The 17,686-nt window shown below is 36.0% G+C and overlaps 1 protein-coding gene across 1 annotated transcript; it reads right to left on the reverse strand.

Moving 5' to 3' along the window:
• Positions 1–37: 37 nt before the first annotated feature.
• Positions 38–15,576, reverse strand: NRPD1B (nuclear RNA polymerase D1B). Its single transcript, XM_007010937.3, is given in 19 exon segments — positions 38–580; positions 1,559–1,673; positions 2,110–3,431; positions 3,522–3,662; positions 3,774–3,947; positions 4,202–4,476; positions 5,711–5,868; positions 7,766–7,890; positions 8,004–8,070; positions 8,228–8,403; positions 8,509–10,395; positions 10,496–10,654; positions 11,251–11,415; positions 11,653–11,706; positions 12,698–12,810; positions 12,955–13,081; positions 13,510–13,605; positions 14,728–14,769; positions 15,107–15,576. Coding segments are annotated over 17 exon segments (5,382 nt in total). The 5' UTR covers positions 13,591–13,605; positions 14,728–14,769; positions 15,107–15,576; the 3' UTR covers positions 38–337.
• Between the last annotated feature and the right edge of the window lie 2,110 nt (positions 15,577–17,686).

The raw sequence follows: 17,686 nt of genomic DNA on the forward strand, positions 1-17,686 counted from the left end.
ATGGCTAAATTTATGTCTAGAAACATAGAAAGCAGAATGCGATCAATGGATTAGACATTAGAATTTATAACTCATGTCTGAGAACAATGGCTTTCCATCTATTCCCCTATCTTATCTGTGAGAAATTAGCAGGCTGCCGTTGAACCACTACTAACAAGAACAAAATGAACTGCTCATTTGTGGAAAAAGACGGCAGTTCATGTTGGCATATGTGCAAGGTGAGTTTTGGAGGGATGTAAATACACTTAACATCGGCTTATTATGTACAAATGAAAAGAAGCGGATGTCAGGAATGAACCAAGTGTCTAACTAAACCTTTGTGAGTGATATTAACACCTCAAGAGACTGAAGTCTACTTCCTATTCTCCCCTTCGGTATTCTCTGGAGCAACACTTCGCTCACGAAACCCTCCAAAACGAGGTTTTCTGAAATATTTTGCAATAAAAACGTCTGCCATATCAGGATATTTCCCCTTGATGAAGTTGTCCAGACACTTGCGGTATGAGAAATCTTGTTTTCGACCATCAGTTGAGACAACATAGAAGCACCTGCTATCTGGGAAATTGCTGTGCTTGCTTACCTGTTTTGCATCAAGCGCAGATACCCAATAGTTGATTAATCAAGCATCCCGTAAATCAGGCATTCATATGCAATATGTAGGGAAAAATATATTAAGAAGTACAACATCAAAACCATCTTTCAAAGGTAACCTATTCCAACATCAAGCATCAAGAGAATTTCCAACCAATCTTACATAAACTGAAAATATTGAGACTTGTTAAGCCAGGGAATTGTTCTCAGCTAGAAAGTAGGACAAAAAGTTCACTTAATCCTGTCATGATTACTCTTTTTTTTTTGTTTTTTGAAAGATGTTTTTATTAGCCTCAGCAACCTGCATGCCATTCCAAGTTTCTTGCTTATTTGCAATAGACTTTCCATGGCACATTGACTTGGTCCAGGCATTAGAAGCCTGTAAACTTGCATAAGAGACTGCGCAAATACCCATTGGCAGTAAAGATCATGCATCCTAAACTACTACTGTCAAGATGATTTGATGTGCAATCATGTTTTTCCTGAGTCTTTTAAAACATCTAACTGCACTCTTCACTCAGCTCCTTGTTTAGAAACCTTAAAACATACAAACAACTTTAAACCAAATCTAAAGCTAGGGCCATTGAGCCTGGGAGAAGTTTACTTGACCATACAGCATAGGATCGACAAGCTGTGTGAACAACTCTATCTGATTATTGGTGAATCTGAAACATTGGGATTATAAGGTAACATGCACAAACATGAAACATTCGAGTCAGTAATAGGGATTAATAGTGATCTAAGTAACTAATGGAGCTTAAAGCATAAAGCACAGAACTTGTTTACATGGATGTCATGGTCCACTCTGTGCAGGTCCAAATATAACTCTCCCTTTAAGTTTTGCTTCACAGGTCAAAAGCTCACAAATCATACTAAAAGACATGGCCTAAAATTTTCCATGCACCAGAAAGGAGAGAAATCATTCAAACAAAAGCAATTAGGCAAAAACTGGATTAAAGAAGCATACCATGACATAATCAACACCGGCACCCATTTTGATTGCTTTGTCTGGATGGTGAGTGAAAACATTCTCTAGTATAAATGACTGATCAAGCGCTGACAGTGGATCCCCATCGTTGTACCTTCACATAAGAACTTTCTATTGAGAAAACTGGGTAAGAGGAAAACATGAAGAATGGAGCAGAAACTATAGACTTCAGGGCTGGGAGATGGGAACGTAGAAAGTAGTAGGCATAGTTAAGGACTCATAATAAATGGGCTAAGTAATTGGAAGTGTCTGCTTTGAAACATTTGTATCTAACAAACTTGAGCAAATCCTACAGCTTAAAAGAATCATGAAAATTCAACAAGAACCGGTACCAAATATTGGACGTGCAAATTTCTCAGGTCTTCAAAGCAGAATAGAGTATCTAATTAACAAGAATTTCCTGACTCATGCAGGCCCATGTCAACTGGACATGGGAAAAGTAACAACACAAAGAAATTGCTTCCAACTTGTAAGGCAATTGAAAACCTTTATTGACATAGAAATCAAGAGCAAATGTAAGAGAAATTTACCCAGACTGGTGCATTATTTTTCTGATTGACTGCATCAGTGGCTCAACATCTGAGAGAATATCTTGCTCCTCAGAAGTAAACATGTCTAATCTTTGTCTTGTAGCAGTGTACATTGCAGCCATACTGGAATCATCATTCATCACTCGAGCTGACTTCACAGGATGATTCTTCTTACTAGCATCTGAAGCCCAACGACGTGAGCCCCTAGACTGTCCCCACTGATGCTGTTTTTCACTTTGAGTGCTACCCAAACCATTTGGTGTATCCCAGCCATTTGAACTTGCTGGTTGATTTGACTCATCAAGGGAGCCCCAACCTTGTGAACATTCTGGTGACTTTTGTTGTTCCCAGCCACTAGATTTGGAAGAATCGTCCAAGGTTTTTGTAGGAATGACATCTTGTGTTCCCCAACCAGACCATGGCAGTGCATCATTAGCATCAGGTTTTTCAGATTCTTTTCCCATTGTTCCCCAACTAGTTCCAGTGTCCGCACCATTGGACTTGAAGGTTTTCTCTTCCATAGAGACATCTTGTGTATCATTCTTTTTCAGTCCCCAATCAGACAGTTTAGTTTGCTCATTCACACAAGTTCCATCCACTTTCGGAGAGACATCTTGTGTTTTAGATTTGCCTTTCCCCCAATCACCCCACTCAGTTTCCATTGTACCGGTCACAGCTGCTGCAACATCTTGTGTTTTAGATTTGCTTGTCCCCCAATCACCCCACTCAGATTGCTTCGTTGTACTTGTCACAGCTGCTGCAACAACTTGTATTTTAGATTTACTTGTCCGCCAATCACACCACTCATTTTGCTCCGCTGTACCAGTCACAGTTGCTGCAACTTCCTGTGTCTTAGATTTGCTTGTCCCCCAATCACACCACTCCGTTTTCTTTGTTGTACTGGTCGCAGCTGCTGCAGCATCTTGTGTTTTAGATTTGCTTGTTCCCCAATCACACCAGTCACTTTGCTTCGTTGTACTGGTCAAAGCTGCTGCAAATTTGTCACCATCCTCAGCCTTTTTATTCCATGCGGATGACACATTCCAACTGGACACCTTGTCTAAAGACACACCTTTCTCCCAACTTGACTCAGCTGGCTGAAAGTCTAAATCATTCTCAAAATCAGCCGCATCCTCAAACACAGGCTTATCCAAACCATTGCTATGTTCTGGAGACAAGCTCCATTCCGCCATGTTGTCCACGTCCATTAGATCATCAACTTCTTCTCCTAGACAAGTAGTAGTAGAACTTGGACCACTAGCACTACTGAGCATGTGCAGAAAGTTGTAGACATCTATTCCACTCTTTTGATCAAATCCAACCTAGAAAAGAAATGTGAAAATGAGAAAATGCTACACCAAAAGATGACAAAAGCTCAAGGGATATCATCATTAACTTCAAATATGACATACCTCCTTCCGATCCCATAGGACATCAAACCTTGATCCTGTTCCAACAGCCACATGTTTACCCCAAGAACAGGATGCAACAATGCTTGACAAGGAATCAACGTGACATTTCTCAGCAGCTCTCTCGAAGCACTTTCTTGGTGTCTATGCAACCATACAAGAACTAATTCAAAAGGAATGTTGGTTCATCCAAGAAGGAAAAAACGTTTACCTTTTCAACTTAGAAAGAACAAAAAACTGGAATAGATTACTTACAAACAGCGTTGCTTCACTAAATGGCACTTGAATATTCAACGAGCGAGATAGTGCTTTATAACCACCAGAGTTGAAGCCAATCAAATTTCCAGCACATGTCATGCTGTTTGCTAAGAGGATAAGGTGTTCTTTCAGAACACCTCTCGCCACCATTGACACTGAAGTCGAGAGACGCTGCAAATTTGTCACAAAAGTAAGCATTTTCAGTGACATAGAAACCTCTAGAACGAAAAAATAGAACTTCAAGACAATTTGTTTTCATAGCAGTCAATATAAGTTCCAACACTCATCCATTAATAGTCAGCAAAAGGAGATTCTGCTATGGCAGATGCCACATGTCCAAAAAATGCAGGACCAACATGAAAAGTATGCATGTCTAAACAGCCATCTAACTTTTAATCTACAGTTAACATTTGGTCAAAATATACCTGTACTGCTTGTTCAAAAGCACAAGAAATTCCAAGCAATTCCTGAACTTGCTTTATTGCATAAGGTATAGACCTCTGGGTGTCAATTAAATTTATTACTGGAAGACAACAATCTATGACAGTCCTCCAGGCATCACCATTCTGCTTCACAGCAGATTTTTCCAGAACAACATCCAAAGCCAATTCACCCTTCTGAGTCTTGCTAGGGCTTCTTATCCAAGTTGTTGTATCTGGGCTAACCCATATAATATTTGCCGAACAGATACGGGGGTCACCTGTCCATTAAAGAATATAACTAACGGTAAAACCAAAATGCAAACAACTTACCCTAAGCAACCACCATAACCAGGTTCTCATATCACAAGCTAAATAAAATTGAAACCTAGGAAGTATTCAAGCCCAACTATCACAAGATTTGGTCCAGCAAACAACTTGGGAATGGAACAACATTGTGAATTAATGATGCAACTAAATACCTCTGTGAACATCTATTTGAGTTTTGTGGCCAACATCTTTTTGGTCCCTATACACTGCTTCTATTTGCATTGAACTCAAAGAATCTAAAATAAGTAAAAAGTATGACTACAGATTAGAGGAGACCACATCCACAGCCATTGAAGAACTTAACTCATTAACCTAATTTCATATTGAAAACTTAGGTTTCTATATTATGAATTCTGAATATTCAAATACACAGAAGAACTGCAATTTCTACGATTCCTGTAGTGCCAAGGACAATGGTCAAGTTAGATTATTTAGAAGTTTTGGTTTGTTTACTTGATCTATTATTAGCTTGCATGGTATCCTATTAGCTACTCACTGTTCTCTCTCATATTTTGCTGAAAGTAAAGCAAATTGCAAAGAGTGTAATCATATTTCATTAAAATAAGCAGAAGAGTCGACAACACCTCACTCCCTGCCTCTCTACCAACATACACAAAATCTCCAAAAAAAAAAAAAAAGATGAATGACTGTAGCAATAACAATTTCCAGCATGCTTGGAAATATGACACCACTAATATTTAATAAAGGTCAGATAGGATAAACAATCAAACCATATGTTTCCAGGGATCCTAGATGTTACCAAAACCCAAAGTACATTAAATACAATATAATTTCAGCACAGCAGAAAGAAATTACTCTAATTCTTTGGATTATGCTGTCATGTAAACCCAAGATTACAAACTTTCATTATACCTATATAACAAGCACCATTAGTTTGGAAAAGTATAGAATTCAATAATATCTTTCAATTTTGTGACAAAATGCTATAATTTGCAATGCATTTCTATTCTTTGAAACTTATCTTCACTGCTCACTGGATATTAGATTAGTTGCATCTACTGTAAAAACCAAGAGAATGGAACAGAAAACTTGGAAAAAACAAAACCGATCACGCATCACCTCAGCTTCTAAGTAAACTTCACCAATATGTAAACTACATGGATAATATTTCATCAATAGAGAAACCAAATACCCAAAAATACAAAGTAGAGGCCAGGGCAATACCCTTGATTACTGTTTCTAGAAGAACAGGGTAGATGATGTCAACCAGGTCTTGTAAAGTACAATCTAGATGATCATCTTTTGTATTTCGGCAAAAGAACATCAAGCATGACATGTCAAGCCACTTGCCCCCACAGGATTGCTGTATAGAACAACATTCGCTGCCAAGAAGTTCAAAGAGAGGAAAATTTATGTACAATGCAACACAAAGTGCAGTAGATCAAAAAATAGTAACGATGCTGAGTTACGAGAAGCAGGATGCAAATAAACAGATATACGTCATGAACAGACATCAGATAAAATCAAACAGATAAATAGACAACACATGCTAAACACCCAACAGCAAAGGGCATCCCAAATTCTTTTAAGGTGGAAACCTACATGATCTATCAGGTTCCTTCCAAGCCACCACCAGCAGGGATCCTTTTCATGCAAATTTTTTACCGGTACTTCCATTACCACCATAATAATATCATAGAGTCAGATTATAAAACATGCTATTACAAAAGTTTCTTACAATATAATCAAAGTAGATAAATGAACAGTATCAACAAGACCCACTCTTCACCAGTCCAGTAAGAAAAGAAAATATCTGAAGACTCCATAACCAACAAGATGAAAAGGGTCCATCAACATATAATTTCCAGTTAAAAAACACTGTTGAATCTTTTCAACTCTTCTCTTAAAGATAACAAAACAAGGAGGCAACAGCTGCCTTTACCATTGTCTGGATGGGAAAGGGAAATAGCAAACTAACATTGTTAATGTAAGAATATTGCTCAAGACACAACAAAAATTGGCACAAACTAAAGGCATCAATCAGCAACCATGATCTAGTAAAAACTTCAGAATTGGATAAGGCCAACCATGTTTGTGGCTGCAAAGCATTGAAACCGTTGCTAAGCCTCAAGTAAACAGCATGCTCAAAATAAGTATCAAACCATTGAAATGCTGAGAACTAAACCAATCAAGAAACATAGAGTAGACCAAAAGGCATTATAAAAACCAGTTCAGAAAATACTATCTGTGCACCATTGAAACAACATCAACCAGCACATCTGAATCTTGCACTAACTCCAAAGGTAAAACGAGGTAACATATAATGGAAACTGCCCAGCAGGACTTCAGTTCCAATGTCACTTTTACATGTTAACAGCAATCAATATTATCTATTTTGTTACAAGGATAAGGTTCAATTAGACTCGATAATCTAGTGAAAGTACCAAACATTAATTACCACAAGAAAAGATGCACTGATTTTAATGATTTAAAAATGTTCAATTGAATGCCCACACCAAAAGCCTGATGCATGTTCACATGGTATCTAAAGACAAGAAACTTAAAGGCACCAGAGCACACCAAAATTTGTTCAATATTATTTCACTTCAAACCAACCTTTATTTATTTGTTCTTTTCCTAAAGGAAGAATCTTCAGGTGATTAACATGAAACAAGCACATTTTACAGTTGAAGTCAAAACCATAACAAACTGTTTCAGTCTCGTATCCTCCACTAAAACTAAATAAAATAAAAGCATGAGGTTTTCTTTTGTTTTTTTGGTAAAAGGGAGGGAATATCAGCTCAAACCTAAGATCTATATCAATGTACCACCCCACCCTTTCTAGTTGAGCTAAAGCTCAAGCGATAAGAGATTTTCAATTTTTCTCTTAATGAAAAGTGGACGCAATTTTAAGATCTCAAAACAAGGGGAAGGTGCAGAGAAGTGGTAAAATTGGATTTTTTTTCTTCAGGACTCTGAACTGATAACTAATTGTTGATAGTTGGCACGTAAGTCTTATTTTTGGCATGAGTGCAGAAATTGCAATGAATTGACAGCTATTTTACATACCACACTACTGTGATAACTGATAAGTCATACACTGCCATGCCATCAATTACAAAAAAAAAACACTAATAGCTTGCACCGATATATGCTGCTTTTCTAACCAGAGGAATTACAATAAATTTTACCAAACTACTAGCAGTAACCATTAATGAACAGTAAAATACAGAAAATGCAATTAAGCAAACCATGGCAAGTTAGGTGAAGAAAACTAACCTGAAAAACAAATCTGTCCTCTTAAAAGTATCAGCAGTCTTTTTCTTCTTACGAAAGGAAATAATAGTTTCTTGGCACTTCATATGAACCTCTTGCATGCTAATATTTAACTCTTTCAATACAGCCTGTTTTTTCACCACTTCCAAATTTAGATATCTTAAAAGAAGCAACAAGGACTCAATTTAAAGCTTTAAACATATACCAAAAGATACAATAGTGTTAAACTAAGTGTAGTAACCTTGTTGAGGAGAATGTGACCAACAAGGCCTGCTTCACTTTCTGATACAGTTTGTTGTTGCTTGTATCTGTATGCAATGAGCTAAGATTAGGACTTATACTAGTGCATTAACTTAAGCATAACCATAATCATATTTATCCCCTGTTTAGACAAACAATACATTGAGAGAAAAAATAAAAAAAAATGAAAGCCCAAAAACCAAGTGATTATTTGATTAAACATACTCAAAGATGAGCTCTACTGCAGTATCCTTCAGTTTGACTTTTCTCAAATGATTCTTAACCAGATATGCTGCATTCTCTTGACAATACTTTCTCCCACAATCACAATCTTTCAAATACAGAATCACACGGCGGTCAACTAGGTCATTTTTTAAACTGACTTTGCAAAGCAATATTTCCTGAAAATAAGAAAATTCTGTAAGTAATGAAATGTGATACTCAGAAAAGACACACTTAAGCACCACCTAACCATTTCATTCTGCACATGCCATAATGGAGAGTACCTTCATCAGTTCCCAAGAAGAATTGCTGCTAGGTGTTGAATCAAGAACTGCTTTATATGCTGGATTTGACATCGCAGTAGCAGCTAAGACACCCACAGGTTCACCAGCAGGGAATTGAGGTTTAGTTCTAGCATTCAACCCATATTGAAATTGAATTATTGAATTGCTACTGATATTTCTAACTGTGCCATCATAACAAATAACAACATCACGAAGAATGGCCATCAAATTCTTAAACAAGGTCCCAGGTTCAGACAATCCTCTCGAGGAGCGAACAATGACTTCTCTAGTAGAGATTGAATGAACCATCCCCTCATACGGATCCAGCCCATGGAAAAAGCAGCTCTTGATTAGTCCAAACTCAGCAGAAGGATAATCAACTCCGTCAGAAGGATATATGCTTTGAAATTGGTATGCCACATCTTCAACCAGAGTCTTCGAATAGAATTTTCCTTTATTAGAAAGCTGCAGTCCTAAGAACCCAATCTGCTGAACAACCTTATTAACAGTTGAATCACTCTTAGAATCAATTAAGTCACCCAAGGCAGATGAATTTAGTATGAAATTTGCAACTGGTGCTTTTGCTACTCGGATGTGATTCTCCATTTGCAACCCAACTAATTCATTATATGTTGACCTTAACTGATAAAGCAAAGGAGAAATATCCTGGATGTCCTTCTGAATATTTTGTATGACTTCCCTGGATACGGAAAAATCTTCAAGACTAACACTGAAGCCTTCTGCAAAGACATTCTCCATCAATAAAGGCTGTAGAGAATCAAAGAAGTTGAGAACCTCTTTAGGACCCTTCTCAAAGAAAATAGATGTCACAACTTCATTAATCACAGACTGCATGAGGTCCCTACTAAAATCTACTGTCAATATGTCACTTTTGCTAATTAAGTATCTATCTCCAGAGCAGTCTAGGCAGGCAGGAAAAGCAGTCTGCAGAATTTGTAAAGCTGTCCAACAAGGGCCAAAAGAGTTACCCTTCAAGAAAGCAGGCTGTGGCAAAGCTGAAGAGAGAAACATTGACAATTGTTGAGCATCTGCCTTTTTAAACAAAAGTGTCTTAAGCATAACTCTCAGTGACAACAACGAATCAGTTGCCAACTGCAAATTTAGGTTGCCATTATGAGAGCTAAGCAACTGCTTCTCCACCGAAAAGAGCTCAAAAACTTCCGCTTTTGCAGCTAAAGACTGAGGATAGAACAGGTGAATACAATCTCCATCAAAATCAGCACTTAATGGGCCACAAATTAGGGGATTTATCTTCACTGTGTGATCATCATGCACATATACTGAAAGAGCCTGCAATGAATGCTTATGTGTGGTTGGCGGCCTATTTATGAAAACAATGTCCCCATCCATAATTCGCCGATGTACCACCTGACCAGGTCTCAAAAAGGTATGCCCCTTCGAACCCTCCCTCAACGAATATGTGGAAGAACCATCTCTGTAGGTCAAACACAACTTGTTATCTACCAGATTTTGCAGATATCTCATGTTGTGCATGTTGACCCTCTCCTCAAACGTAATTCTCTGAGCGATTTCAGATGGAATGCCAATTTCATTTACCTTTTTGTATGGATCACCAGTAATCACACCACGTGAAGAGAACCCTGAACCCTTTCTAATGAACAATGTTCTCATTTTCTCCAGCCACGCCTTCGTTGAAGAATCACTAGCATCTTTGCTAATCCCGTATCGTGCATCTATATTGCGAGATGCTTTAACAGTACCCCTAACTTGAAGATACTGCTCAACTGCTGATTGCAAATCATTAGCTTCTACCTCATGAGATTCAAAATTTGGGGTGCCGGATCGTGAGCTTTTGATGATCTCAACTTGCTTCAGAACCTTTTTCAGCATTGCTGTTGAAAGATCCTGACAAACATAATAGATGCTTAACCACAGAGACATAACACTAACATGTTCAGACTAAGAGATCAAGAGATGCAACCTCATTTGCTCACAATACACTTACCGAGGACATGATACTAACACCATCAGATATGTCTGGTACGGACAAACAATTGGGAGGAACAGGCAAATACCGCAAAATATATCCCTCCTGTGGGAAGAACCCTTTCCCAGAAAGCTTTCGTCTTGTCTCTGCAGGTATTCTCTTGAGAATTTCCATCACCTGTTAGTGATTTCAAACAAATTAACCTTAACCCTGAAACAATTGATATTTCACCATAAACACAATATAAAAAGATGTTCAGATGACAGCCTAAGAACATTTTAGAAAACCTTATGCTTTCTGATGATACTTATTCTACATTCAGTAAAAATTCAGAATTCATCCAGCAAACCAACTACTTAGAGCAGCTTATATTCAGGAACTTATGATGATTTAAAAATCAGATGCCTTTGGGTATTTTTCATAGCCAAATAAAATAATACAAAATCAAGTTGCTGATAAATGAAACCAAGGAAAACGAACAAAAAATCAGCAGATCTTGAATGTACTACAGTCTGCTTTAGAAGACTACCCCTAAACTGAACTTTTTGATACTAATACAAATACACGCATGTCTAAAACCTCAACCACGTCTTATGGTGCAGTATGATAAATAAAAATAAGAAATGTAAAGCTCAAAATAAAAGAATAAAATCACAAGAAAAATAGAAAGAAATGGTGAATCACACACAATGACTCATATTGAATCGCAACAAATAAGAACAAAGTGAAAGCCTAGGTCAAACACCCAAAGAGGAGAGCACTTGAAGCCAAACCTCACAAGGCAGCAGAGTTCGAGTGTTGTGATGATCACCATAGCGGAAACCATATTTCTCTAAAAATTCCCAGGAAGTCCTTGCTTGTCTAGATGGCTGCTTCAACTCCAAACTACAAGCACCATCTGTTGTTTTAACCTCTTTGATTGAAACTTGTGGAGCATTCTATGAAAATCAAAAGAAAAAAGAATAAGATAACAAAAGAATAACACACCTCTAACTGAAAAAACAGAGAACAAGTTCATAAACAAATTAGTCCAATTTCTGCCCACAGTCCAGTTGCTCACCCAATATATAAGGAAAACATGCTCCAGGCAGAAGGGCTCACTAATATCAAGAAATAATTCTCATTTAACAGGCAAGAGAAAGAATAGGGTAGAAAAATGTTAAGCACTTTCTCACCTCGCAACAGGATGCTAACAATCTGTCAGAAATGCTGCCACTTTTAATCTGAAACTGAAGGGTACAGACTTAAAACCATCAAGCATGTAGAATACAACAGCAGATTTAGCAGCATGCTAATTAATAAGAAGTAAAGAATTAGGAATCCTAATGTTCATGAAAATATAAGGAATATTAAAAACTGTAGCATACGCAAAGAGTTTATAGTTTCAAATTGCCAGAGAAGAAATCAAGGTATTTCTAGAAGTTTCCACGTGATTAATCATTTTTTTTTTACAAACCTGACAATCTTTAGCAGTTCACAAATTCACACACCACTTCATGATTTGTCCACATGTGATAAGGATGGTATAAGCTAAACAAAGGACAATCACCTAAATTGTTGATCTTAGTACAGAGAGGAAATAGGTAAAATGAAGATAGACAAAGCAACTTCAATTGGAAAGAAATAAGGGATGGCAAATAAGAACCTTTTACATCCTCTATGTATTTTTGTTCCTCACAAACATTTGGGAGAACCATTTAGCTAGGAGCGGTGTGAGGCAATAGAAAAAACTTTCATCACTTTGACTAACTGGCATGATTTTAATCATGTTGTAGCTCAAACAAGTGAACCATTCTTGGCAACACTTTATCTACTTTGAAGGGATGATTTCTTATAAACCATTTTTTTCCCGCTGTCAGTAAGGAAACAATATATATGATATTCTTATAAGAGTCAATTATTGATTGTGATAGTTCTCTTTTTAATGACCTTCTCAGTTCATAATTTTAAAATATTTTTTGATATAAGAAGTCTAAATCCTACAAGGTTTAAACCCCAACATCCCACAATTTATGTCTTGCCCTAATGAAGCATGGAAATATGTGATTAACGCTTCAACCTAAAAGACTATGCATTACCTGACAACCAAATACATAGACCCTTCATCTTCCTCAGTTAATGCAAAAGAGGCCAAGAGAGATCAGAGTCTCTTTCTTGTAAATGGAAACATTAAAACAAGAGCATCTATAATGGATAACGCAATAGTTGATATGCTAGTACCTTGTTCTTCATTCTTAAGCATTTCAAGCATAGCAAACTCAACAGTCGCTTCAATTCACTGATATGGCTAGGATGATATATTGGTATTGGTAATTCAATATATCCAAAATGACCTGAAAGCAACAACATGAATGAAAAGTTCAGCATTTCAAAGATATTCTCAATGGCATGATCTTTCTTTATTATAAATATTTTCTTTATTTTTCTTGTTTTCAACTTTTTATACACTACAAGGATAGAAGTAAACACTTACACACCTTCACATTTACCAGGTTCAGAAGTACCACACGCATTACATTTACCAAATTCAAGGGGCAGACCAAGGTAGGAATTTGAGAGCTGACTAACATGGTTTATAGGAAAGCCACTGATTGATGCTGTAAACTGCAAATAAAGTTTATGAAATGGAAAAAAAGTTAATTAGCATCACAGAATGAACTAGCACAACAAATTAGAAAATTCAGTCTGATATTCACAATATTTATTTGAGAACAAATACTTGGTAGATGATAACCCTAGTGAATCAAAAGTAGATTTCATAGAAAACACTGTTGGTGAATCATTCCATTTCGCTAGTTTAGATGCTAAAACTACTTCCAGAAAGAAGCGCAAATAAATAACAGTGATAACTCCTCTGCAGGAACCAAAATACGAGAGGGAGGGGATGGAGCAGCAAAATAAGTAGACCATCCAAATGTTGTATGTTGCAATCATCCAAATGACAACAGATCAAGGATGAAGATCATTGCTATACTAAAACAAGCTAATGGTCAAATAAATTGGAAAAAAAAAAAAAACAGATTTCTACTTACAATTTCCCTAGGAGTCGCCAAACAGAACCCTATACCAACTATCTCACCATCTACAGTACTTGCTGAAGAATTTTCCTCCATCTCTCTTGCTTTAAACTGTAAGACAATACCGTGCAAAGAAACAATCTAATAAGTATCAATTGGAGAAAGATCTGGAAAAAAACCACAAAATAGTAAAAAGCCGATGTTAGCAATATTCAAACCATTGGCAGCTTTCTCCATATTACCATAGCTCATTCAAATGTTTCAATTAAGTTGGATGCCAATCCCAGATATCATACAGCCATCCTAGATACTAAGGATAAGGACAACATAATATTGTTTTACGTATCCACCTCAGTTTATGCTTTATACTTACACATGCTTCCATATCAACTGAATAAATCAGCGCATAGCAAACTTGCTAAACATGAGAGTCTGCAGTTTTCCATGAATAACATTTAATTACATGCATGACACAAAGTGAACAAGAGAAGAAAATAGCGAGTGGAATAATCCAGCATACAGTACAAATCAGAGACAAAAGTACTTGTTCTCAATAGGTACTTCATGCAATTGAGCTTTTTCCAAAAAAGCATGAATTACAGTAAGTACAGCATATTAAATCACAAGAAAAAATTTGTGTTATTCATTCCACTCACCGACTGATAGAATCAACAGAACTACAATTTATTAATAAAATAATTAATTTAATGTTGAAGGGGACTAAAACACTTTTTACTTCAAACCATGCCGAAGTAAAGACACTCAAGAAACAGTAGTATTTATTTAAAAAAACTATATTCAGTTATTCTATTAAATGAAGTAGCACACCCAAAACAAACTCAAAATGATCAAAATCAGCAGCCAAAAACAAGAATTTTTAGCTAGCTAACTTCACAAAGTCATCCAGCCAAGAAACCAACAAATAGATAAGGGGAAATATTTCTTGTATCTGGAATAGAAAAAGATTCATCCTGACTAAGGCCTACTTCAAAATACTCTAATTCAATAGGAAGATAGATAAAGAAAATGCAAGACAAAAGCATGCATATACATACATATATATATAGAGAGAGAGAGAGAGAGAGTTTTCATAAAACCAAGCCAACCCAAAACACAAATGGCTCAAATTCCTTCCATTTCTCTTTCTTTCTTTACTCATTTTTCTCAACAAAAACCACATGCAAAAATTGGATTAAACTAGAAGTAATAAGAAAAGGTAACAAGCCAAATTACCTCAAAATTTTCTTCCTTTTGGTCTACCTCAATGACCTAACCCTGAAAAAACAAAGAAACCCAGCAAATGGGTTTTAGCAAACGAGTCAAAAAAAGAGCCTAAAAGTTAAAACCTTTGTTTGATTGCCAATAAAATGAAGAAAAGAGACAATGTCTAATATTCCAGTAACAAACCAACAAAACCCAAGTAAAAACTCAACTCAAAAACTGTAAAGACACAAACTTTTTTTTCAAAATTTAGGGGAAAAAACAAATACCCAGAATTCAAAAATGTCAGCTTTTTTTTTCCATTTTCTTCTCCTTTGCTACACTTTCTAACAGCCCAAACATAAAAAAAAGTTCATAACTTTAAACCCTTGAGACTTAAAAAGGAAATTACCTCAAATGTCTTAGTTCTGTATTGTCTGAGACTGTGATTTTTGAAACACTAAAAAAATATATAAAGCCCTAAAAAAAACACCATAAAAAGAGAGGAAACCAAATGGGTTTTCAGTGTAGGAGCTAAAAATGATTCTGAAGAAACCAAAAAGTCTATTTATTGGGAGAAACCGAGAAGGCAAGAGAAAATGTACACAAAATAAACAAATTTATTTTGATTAAAAATTTTTTTTAAATAAAAAAATGTCGCTCCCTGAATTTGTACAGTTTCTCTTTCTCTCTCCCTCTCAGTGAAAGAAAGAGAGAGGAGGGGGAGGAAAACCGCTTTAGAGAGTCAAATGAGAGAGAAGCAGCACAATTACTAGCGTTCGGAAATTGGAGTTTTTAAAATTTCCTTTTTTCCGTTTTGCATGAGGGAATTTTGGCCTCGTTTTTAGCTTTTCCTTTTCCGTTTGGAATTTGAGTTGTTGGGTACCGTCCACCCTAATTGCGTTTTCGGAGGGCTTTTTCTTTGGGTTCTGAAATGACACTAATGGGCTCCTTCTGCCGTTGTTTTTCTTTTTTCTTTTTTTATCATTAAGAATTGATTTCATTACTTCAATTTCATTAAAAGAATTTTTTTTTTTAAGAAGCATCACATGTTCTATGCATTTTTGTGTATGAAAACCTAATTACAATGTGTGACCCTATCAAGCTCGATTAAAAAATGATATTATACCGAGTGGTACAATTAAGTTAAATCGAGCTTTGAATTAGTTCAAATAAAAATTTTAAGAGAAAATTGAAAATTTTGAAATCCACAAAATGGCTTAAAATAGTGATTCGGAATTCAAGATCCAGTTTGGAGTCCATTAGAAAAATTGACCGATTAAGGACAAAACGGTTATTTTACCATTTGATGATAAAATGGAGATTTCTAACCAATATTTGATCACATTTGACCAAGAATAATTGTATAAAATATAATTATGATTATTGGAGTATAAAATGATGTTTAGTAGTGAAAAATTGTGATTTTCGATATTTTTAGAGTACAAGGGCAAAATGATAAATTTGTCACTAGAGGACTAAACGAAAATTTTTATAAAACAATTTTTTCCCATTTGGTTAATATTGATCAATATTAGTATTATTTGAGGTTGAAAAGTAGAAATAATGTGATTCCGGTACATTTCGGAGTATAGGGGTAAAATAGTAATTTTATCGTTCTAGGGGTAAATCGGTAAATTTTTCGCCACAGCACTTGTCAAGACCAAGGGATTTTAATTGTGGTAGGATTGGATAAATACTAGAATATTTGTGGTGGAAAATTAAGAAAAAAAAGTTAAAAAGTTAAATAATTGGGCCAATAAGCATGTGACACGTGGCATGCTTGATTATTTTATTATTTTCTATAGATATCAACCCATTAAATCCCCAATTCTCTCACCATATTCGGCCTAGGCAACCAGCAACAAGAACAAAGGAAGAACAAAGGGAAAAACAAGAAAAACCTAGGTGGAAATTCAAAGAAAAAGTGAAGAAATCAAGGAAACAAGCTAGGTAAGTTAGAATTTCTTTAATTCTGCTTGATACCTAGCTTACCCATGCTTTTGTTCTTGATTTCCATGGTTCAATATTGAGTTATCATGATGAATTCAATTCTGAAAAATGGGTATGGAAGAGGAATTGTTGTTAGAATAATTTGATTTTAGACTATGTTAGTGTTTAGGGATAGTTAAGCATGGTTATGAACAAAAACACAAAAGAAATATTCAATTTCTCTAGGGTTCCTTGTTGGTCGAACCATGAGGGCTGAATATCAATGGGGCATTGTTTTTATTTCAAGGAAAATGGCTTGAAAAATGATGAATTAAGGTGAGACGGTTATGTAGAAAAAATTTCGGTGCTAGTGCACCAAATGACCGAATTTTTTTATAAGGAACTGTGAGGGTTCTAATACTGAATTTGGCTTTATTTAAATGGTATATGGTAAATTAAGGTATTGAGGAGAAATGGATTAATTTGGAGGTGATTTGGACACAATCGTCAATTAATCGGTGATCGGTCGAATTTAATCGATACCGCGATTAAGCGGTAATCAAACGTATTTTTGCATTTACATATCAAACATTAGTAATTTAAATTAGTTTATATCAATTTAGGGACAATATAGTAAATTCCTTGACTTTATTATTTATCAAGATAGTGAGACGTCCGGAAAAGGCAAAGGAATTGCGCTTGAGGACTATTAGTCCAAGTGCACCCGGAATCTGGATTTTCGATATCGGTGAGTGGACTTGCATTTCAAACTTGTTTTGGGGAATATGAAAGATTCTATCTAACTTGTCTTAAAAAATGTACCTTGGGAACAAGCTTTTGTTAAATGGTTTGATGTTGTGATATGTGATTGCTATGGATTCATGCATTTTTGCAATATGATGATATATATATGTGTGTGTTGTGCATGATGAATAATATTGTGTATAATGATTGTAACCGTGTGTGTGCACGATGTGGGAGGGATACACATGCTGATGATGATGGTGGCTAGAGAGATGGATGATGATAGTGCCCGTGTGCACGATGTGGGGGGATGTAC

This window comes from Theobroma cacao, chromosome 10 (assembly GCF_053813885.1).
Source record: "Theobroma cacao isolate CCN51 chromosome 10, ASM5381388v1, whole genome shotgun sequence".
NCBI lineage: Eukaryota > Viridiplantae > Streptophyta > Magnoliopsida > Malvales > Malvaceae > Theobroma > Theobroma cacao.